The 8247-nt window shown below is 46.8% G+C and overlaps 1 protein-coding gene and 1 long non-coding RNA gene across 4 annotated transcripts in view; one reads left to right on the forward strand and one right to left on the reverse strand.

Annotated features, from left to right (window-relative positions):
* junbb (JunB proto-oncogene, AP-1 transcription factor subunit b) overlaps nucleotides 1-838 on the reverse strand; it is a 1224-nt gene extending 386 nt beyond the window's left edge. The window contains exon 1 of the mRNA XM_020623060.1: nucleotides 1-838. This exon is cut by the window's left edge and continues 386 nt beyond it. Within this exon, the coding sequence (XP_020478716.1) occupies nucleotides 1-574 (574 nt within the window). The 5' untranslated portion in view covers nucleotides 575-838.
* LOC109973447 (uncharacterized) overlaps nucleotides 1-8247 on the forward strand; it is a 33789-nt gene that overhangs the window by 5230 nt on the left and 20312 nt on the right. The window contains exons 1-2 of one of the 3 annotated variants that reach the window (XR_002276826.1): nucleotides 934-1054; nucleotides 1125-1329. The exons of 1 other annotated variant lie outside the window; for it this stretch is intronic. This is a non-coding gene — a long non-coding RNA (uncharacterized LOC109973447). Of the gene's footprint in view, nucleotides 1-933; nucleotides 1330-8247 lie in introns of those variants that run through there. One more of the 3 variants, XR_002276824.1, reaches the window with a different exon arrangement.

Here is an 8247-nt window from a genome sequence, read left to right on the forward strand (position 1 = left end):
GCGTCTGCTGGTGCGGCGGCAGGTAGCTGATGGTGGCTGTGGGGTAGCTGGATGCGGAAGAGAGGCTGGTGTTCGGGCAGTAGGCGTTCAGTGTTGTGTAGATGGGAGGCTCGGGCTGCAAGGCGGAGCCGAAGACACTAGAGGCCGCCGCCGAACACGTCGTAATTCCACCGGCTCCGATGGACACGTTGGGAGGGGGCATCTGGTTCATCTTGTGCAGCTCGTCCAGGGCTTTCACAAACCCCTCGGCGAAGCCCTCCTGCTCATCGGTGATGCCCCGGTTGTAGAAGTACTGCCCCGGGGTGGGAGTGGTGATCACACCGTTACTGTTCTGGATGATGAGCCTCTCGAGCTCCGGGGATGCGAGCTTCAGGGAACCCACGTCCTGCTGGCCCCCTTGGTACAGATCTGACTCGGCTCTCAGCTGGGATTTCAGGTTGCGATAGGGCTCTGTCAAGTTCAAATTCATATTCTGCTTTAGCAGTTTGTAGTCGTGCATTGCTGCTTCTGAGTGGCCGTAAGCCGACAGAAAAGCGTCGTCATGATAGAAAGGCTGTTCCATCTTTGTAGACATAAAGTCGTAGGAAAAGTGAGCTTACCAGCTGCTTATAGAAACACAACAACAAATGTCAGTGTCAGCAGGGAGCTCGCATCAACTCAGGCACCCGGCGTCTCTCTCAAGTGTCCCAAATCAAAAGTGGAGTGAAAATCGCTCCAAAACACAGTGAAAGTCCCGTGTTTGTCTCCGCGTTCCTGACAGGGGACGGTAATCCCTGGTGTGCTGCTCTGGGTGCTCGCTGAGGTGTGTTCAGGCGGGTCAGGACGAAGCTTTTATATAGGCACGACACACGCACGCGCCCAGGGCAGTGCAGCCTCCTGATTGGCCAGGCAGCTCGGCATCCACGCCCGGTGAGGGCGTCGTCAAGGAATGTCGGGAAGAGGCGACTGTAAACAAGCCCGTAGGCAAGAGATCGCACCGAGGAGGGACGGCGGAGGAGAGCAGGGGCAGAAAGAGACGAGGCCGCTGCGTCGCGGCTGTTGGATCAGCGAAGAGGTGAAACTGTCTGTTTATTCAGTCATTCATGTGTTGATCTCAGTCTAAATGCGGACCTGTTCATCTGCAGCTGAACCTCGGCTTCATTACACGTCAGTTATAGTCGATAGAAAACGCCGGTGTTGACTGTGGGGCGGCCAGTGGAGGAAGTCCCAATGCCTTGTATGGGCACAGTGACGTGTGGGTTCCTCTCCCGGAAGCCACGCCCACCCGGGCCTCAGTCCAGCAGATTCCAGATCCAGTCCAAACCTCCAGTATAAATCCCATGCTTGCTGGTGAGTTAGGGACTTTCTGCCTCTGCAGGAGGAGGAGTGAGCTCACACATCCCAGATGACCTGACCTTCTTGTAGTATCAGGGGCAGCGGTGTCTTCACGAGGCCCCTCACACATTCTCACAGTTTTTTTGCCTCCAATTCAGTGTAAATGCCCTCTTCTATAGTGGCAGGTGTTTCTGTTGTTGTGTCGACCACACTGATATCAGTGAGGCTAAATACCAGAAACAGCTCTCTGTATAACAGCCTCCACAGTGACCACACAGGTGGACCGACAGGCTGAACATCGTCACCTTCATGAAGGAGGATTTAGTGAAGGACTGTTGGGTTAGAGTGACTCAGTGTGAGATGGGTGTTCCTAATAAACTGACCACGTGAAGAAGTACAGGAACAAGGAGGTTAACAACAGGGCTAGAAGGGAATTACAAGTACAGTAGAACAATTAGGAGCCAGCAGACTCAGCCTGTGTTTTGTTTTATTAATACTATGATATTAATACTTATAATTAATAATTAATGCTATTATTACTATGTAACTCCTACATGAACAGAGTGCGGTCGGTCTTCGTGCTCTTCAGCTACACTGTATTTAAACACTATAATATATAAACGAGCTATAAAGGGTTAATGTTCTGACCCCAGCAACAACCATAATGAACAAAATGAAAAACATTAGAACTGACCCATTTCTTAGCATTCGGTATTAAAAATGTTTAATAATCCAGTTTCCCAGTGGCTTTTCTAAATAAAGTAAAAATGATCATAACCATAAATAATTTTGTTTTAGTGTTACTGTTGTTTCCTCCTCGTCATGCAGTAATAATAATACTACCCTGCTCTGGAATGTGTAGAAGTGGACTTGGACACAAGCACAACCTGACTGTCTTCCTACTTAGTTTGACCTTCTGTAGACCAACTAGTTCAGTTTCACAGCCCGCTGCAGGCCACACTGTCCAGATTCAGATGGCAGCTTCGGTCCATGGTGACACCTGCCTCTGTGCAAGTGGTCAGTTCCTCCTGCAGCATCCTGACAGGATTGTGAGGCGCTTGTTTCCTCGTGTAACTCTGCTTTGATCATAAGAGCAAAATAGAGGAAACTAGTCAGTGATCTCAAGCAGGAAGTTCCATGTTCACTCATTTACCCTTTTAATGTGTAAGGCCTGTTTCCTAAAAATGACCTTTCATTTGGCTTTAGCAAAATTGTGGTTTGATCTCTAAGAGCACAGTGAGCAGAGGAAGGAAATGTGATTCCTCTACCTGCTTCAGTGGTGGAGAAGGGAACCTTTGCCTCCTGTCTGTAATTCTTCCAACACCCACACATACACACACAGATGCCGACACCGGTGCATCTCTGCACAGGCAAAACACATCAGGTAGGATGCTTCGCTTCAGCAGGCGTAGGATCCTCGGGCTGCACCTGGGGTACGGCGCTCTGATCACAGTCCCATTGACATAAACACACTGGTTTACCATTTAAAGATGGCCACCTGAGGCAAGGCCAGACTAGGAGACATGTTATCACTGAGCAAGAAAATGTAGAAATACACCGTCTTTATTATAGTGAGCAGAAGAACCCACCATCATGCCCCCCATATTATTTATCACTGTTATTTGTGTATAGCTGGCTTTTCAGTGCTGCTACGTTTAGCTAACTGTTAGCTGTTTAGCCACAGACTGTATATAAAGATGGACGATGCGTCACCACGTCCCTCTGTCCCTCTGTTCCTCTGTTATGCAAAGGTTAAGCCAAAATATTGTGAATACGGAGGCGGCCATCTTGGCACTTTGCAGCACATTCTTTGCAGTAGTTGAGTGATGTGTCAGACGGCCAATCAAAGCTTTCAAATTGTCAGACATACGCCCATTTTTACATCATCATAGAACTTAAAAAACAACTTGCTATAAAAATGGCCACCTGTACACACCTCAGTGTGATAATAGCTACTAAATCACCTCTGGTTTGTAGTTTGAGTTTTAATTTGGCTCAGTTCCCATCCACTTACATCAAGGGGGCGGGGTTTATGACCTATAGTACAATGTAAATGTAAGTGTTTAACTGATTATTACTTTTTGTCATGAGCAAAGCCTTTGTCCTGTTTCCACCCATAGTTTTCCCATTGGTGTTAGACCCAGCCCCTGCCTTTGCCCCAGGTTTGCTTGTCTTGCCACCTGCTCCGCCAACACTTAACTGCATTTAAGCCAGCTCTCTGCCTTCACTCACCACCAGATTGTCACTGTGGAAGAAAAGGCCTCTCGCTGGCTTTGGCATTCGCTGTCCTTGCTTGTTGTCTTTGGACTTTAGCCCCGTGAGTTCCCGGTTTAGCTCCTGAGTGTGGACGTTCTGCTCTCTTGAGATGGCTAGTCAGTAACCTGCCTTGAGTTTCTGTTTGGCTTCGGCTATGTGGAGTCAAGTCGTTCCCCGTCGGCCACCCGTCGACCACCCATTCACCGTGCTGCTTGGCCTACCTGCTTGTAGAATAACTCTTCTTCTCTGTGGCCCCTATTTCTCTGTTCCCTTCTCTAGCTCGTTTGTTCACCTGATAGCCACCCATCGATTTACAGCGTGTTCTTTGTTTTACTTTAGGTTTGCCCGCCTTATATTCACCTGCAGATCTGCGTTGTTATTTTACCTGAGCCTGCCATATTACTCTGTGTTATACTTACCTGTGTACCTGTTGCTTGCCACTGCATTTCACCTGTGTCCTAGTTTGTTTTTGTTCATTCCTGCAGTGTTAGTCATTCCTTGTGTTTATGTTATCAATCTGTATACTCTCCCTTCTCAGTCTCTGTATGCGACTGAGGTCGGAGGGCAGCTCTGCTGATTAGTCTGAACGTACCAAGGATCAGCTTCACACCAGTTTGTAATCCTGTTGTGTTGTTTATGTTCCCCTTTAACACAAATATGAGAAGATGCTTTAATCAAATTACAGATCCTGGTTGTTTTTTGTTTTCAGTCAATTAGTTGAATTTTATATGAACCCCACAGACTAAAAGGTGCCCCCCCAGGTTGGGTAATAAGGTTGTATTAAATATTTCCTGTGTGGTTATTTTACCTGCACCGTTCTCACCCTGTGTGCACCCACCCTGTGCAGGAGAAGGGGGCTGGATGGATGGAGCTCTCAAACATGTTTTCCTTTTTGCAGCGAGCAGTCGCCTTGTAACAACATGTACATGTTGTAAAAAGCACATCCAGAGCTATTTGCTCAGACAAGACCCTATTATCATGTTTAGGCTTAAAGGCAATGCTGGTTACTGTCACGCTCCTGCCCCTCTTGCTTCCTGTCATGCTTTTATTTTCACATTACTTCCTGTTGTGTTTCACCTCAGTTTTGGCCCTTTTATTTAATCATCATTAGTTCACATGCTCCTTATTGTTTGCACCTGTTTTTCACTTCTATTTAGGCAGCGTCCTCCCACCAGGACGATGCCAGATTGTTCTAGACCCCAGTTATGACTCTCCAGCACTTATACCTTGCCTGACTCTCTGTTTCTGACCTTGGATTACCGTTTTTTGACCACCGTGTTTTGTCTATGCCCTCCCAGATTCTGTTCGCCTGCAGTGTACCGACCTTCTGATTTTGTCCCCCTTGACCTCGAGTTTGGATCCCCTGGCTATACCTGTTAACCGGCGCTGACCCTGGACTGTCTTATCGACCTGATTGATATCCTGGACTTTGTGTTAGTTGTTTTGCTTACAACAAGTAAAGAACTTGTCGCTACCTCGGTTCGTCTGGTTTTCTAATTGAGTTCACCACAACCTCTGTTCGGCATCTGTACACGCCAAACCTGACACTTTTAGGGCATGAGTTACACAACATGCTTTAATACTGTCACAGAAATCAGCTGTCAGCTGAAATCACCACTTGTTAGGGTCTCCCTTGTCTCAGGTAATTCTCTGGTATTTGCGGTGACATTTTTAATTCTGTGCCTTCTTGTCAGTATCCATGGGACTGTGGATAAACAGAGGAAAACAACAGTTCCTGGCAGTGTTATGCGTCCGCTTTGCCACCTCCCTTATAAATTCTATTCTCTGTGCAGCTGCCTGTTCCTGCTGCTGTGCTCCTGCTGGGTTTAGGTTTTATGCAGTGTTGCGGTAGAGGTCGACCACCATCCCAGTGACATTTTGGCAAAGCACACCAGTATAGGTCCAGAGTGGTGAGTGTTTACGGGAACACTCATGAGGTGGCATTGTGCCATGCTGCCAAATGTTAGTTCAAAACACTCATGTTACCCAGGCAGTGGGAGAGGCAAATGTGTGAACGTGGAGACAGATGTACAACGTGTTATACATTAATATGTGATATTGTTTTTGTCCTGAATAATCTCTATTAATCACTGCATCAATTATAAACAGTAGTGCTGTGAATTTTCACTGACATTTGGTGATGAGTTGAACATTTCAGTTATCAGGTTTCAGCTTTTGCAAAAACAAAAAAAGTGGCCGACATCTTAGTCACATCGTGATTAGTCACATCTCTGTTTAGTCTGTTTAGATTTAGAGCTGCTCTGTGTATACTCAGCTACACAAATTCTTTGCTCTGAGTTCTGTTTTTTTTTTTTTTTTTGCTGCAGAAGTCCCACTTATCGCCAGGAACTGCTCTAGGATTTTTGGTTTGTTGATGGGTTTTTTTATGCTTATTTTTTAGGCAGACTTTCAAAGAGCTCCAGGGAAGGACAGGGGGCTTGGCAGCAGACTCGGGTTGAACAGCCGGGTTCGCATGGACGAGTGCCAAAACCAACGGAGCGTTACCTGCTCTAGCTTTTGGGAAAGGCAAGAACTGGGGGTGGCAGGAAGCTGTTTACTGTAAGATTAAGCAAAGTGTGTGTGTGTGTGTGAATAGGCACGTATATCACTTAGGGTGGAGTATTCATTAGGGTGTAGAATTTTTAGCCACAATGTGAACATCTGTGTCAAGGGAGGGGATAAACATTTTTTCAGTGGAAAGTCTGATGCATTGTTTCCCACACTGTTTGGTTGTCAGGAAGGTGACTTTGTTCTGACCCCCATAACAGATAGTGTATTCCCAAAGCCAGTAGTTTATAATGTGTGTGAACGTGTTTTATTGCACAGCCAAAAGGAATGAAGCACATCTTTCTGATGCTGTATCACCAGGTCCCGCACACAGGAAAGTCCCCCTAACTTCTTCAGCCTATACAGTCTGCCTCTCACAATAAGGTGCCTATGCCGGCGACTGAGCTCTCCTCACCTCCTCCTCTCAAACCGTCCCATTGTGCCTCACCACCTCTGCACAACCCTCCGTTTGTCAGAGCTGGGCAGCAGCCCGCTCGTCGTCCTCCACAATGCGGACTCGGCTCTGTCTCTGTGACTCAGAGCGGCGCAGGCACCCAGGGGCCAATCAGAGGTCAAAACCTCACTTCAGAGCCTCTGCCCTGACCTTCACAACTCCTCCAAACACCCACTCAGCAGAAACGAGTTGGGTGGATGAGCGGACAGAGAAAGACCGGCTCAGTCAAATGAGGTTTGTTTGTGAAGTGGCCTCTTGACAGAGAGGCTGACTCCTTCATTTGGACATAATGGGGCCTCTCATCCATAGCTTTGCTGTTCCTCTTTGTGACTGAGGTCACTTTGTTGCCAGGTCTATTAATAGAGTGATCCATCATCATTTACATCATCATCATCATCCTTGTCAACATCACGTGATGGCCTGCTGGTGTTTTCCTCCGCTCCATGGCTGATGTTGATCTGTGAGCACTTCGGCTTCAGGGTTGTTCAACCTTCGTGTGCTATTAACGTTCATGAACTCTTGAGTGGGAGATGCCTGATTGACCTCAAGCCTGACATCGGTGCGTCCAATATGGCATGACAGCCTTGAAGTAAAAAGACCTTGCTCATATCAGCTGTCACTACCTAGCATTAGTTGCACAAGTAAAACTGATAACGGGTCATAATGAGACTTGCTGGGCTTTGTGGTCGTTCTACAGCACAGCTCAGCCCAACATTGTTTGTGAAGTAAAAGGAGCATCACTCTGTCTTTAGCTCTGCTGAACTTTAGCCTGGATGACACACACACTGCCTATTTTCTTTCATTTCAGGTGTTGTCACCCATTTTCACTCATGACAAGTGAATGTGCTTCCTACAGTGACTGTCACAGTCACTGTAGGAATAGGAAATAGGAATTATTGCTGCCATGCTGGCTAGCATGGTGTTTCTGGGAATGTCCAGAGTGAAAGATCTCAGCAACTATAGTGTGAAACCTTGTCCAAAGACTGATCATCACCAGACTTTGGTGATTTCCCCCCCCCCCCGTGGCTCTACCTCTAGTGATGGTGAACATGGTAAACATTACACCTGCTACACACCAGCATGTTAGCGCGCTGAAGATTTGAGTCCCAGTCAGATTCAGGGTGTCCATCCACTTGTACCTATTGTTTTATGGTTAACTTGTAGTTTCAATCACGTCAGGAACAATGTTTTTGTGTTTTAAAGTCGGTCTCTGGGTTGAGATAGCTACCTTTCCTCTTTACTGCTTTTTAACAGCTGAGTATGAACATTTTCTTTTGTCTGAAAAATGTTGCTGCTAATCTGATATACGGAGCGATGTTGCCAACAACACTGAGGCTTATTCTGGCGTGACTATGACTCGAGATAAAAAAGTGAATCCACTGTGAGAACTCATCGGACGTACGCTGTGACGTCAGCTGCAGGTAGATGCTGCTGTTCTCTTTGGGTTGGACCTGCACACTGTGCATTGCAGTCTGTCACAGAAGCATTCTGTAGTTTTCTGATGTTATGATGAGTTCAGTTACCAAGGAGCACAGTAAATATCCCACCTCCCCTCCATCCAATGAAGCTTTCCTTAGCTTTTAACAGATACAGTGACAGACACATGCAAAAGTCAAGCCGCTGCCAAGGCAGAATAAAAAAAGATCTTGCTAATCTTATGAGAGGAGCTAGTTGGA

The sequence above is a fragment of the Monopterus albus genome, unplaced genomic scaffold (assembly GCF_001952655.1).
Source record: "Monopterus albus unplaced genomic scaffold, M_albus_1.0 scaffold292.1, whole genome shotgun sequence".
Taxonomy (NCBI): Eukaryota; Metazoa; Chordata; class Actinopteri; order Synbranchiformes; family Synbranchidae; genus Monopterus; species Monopterus albus.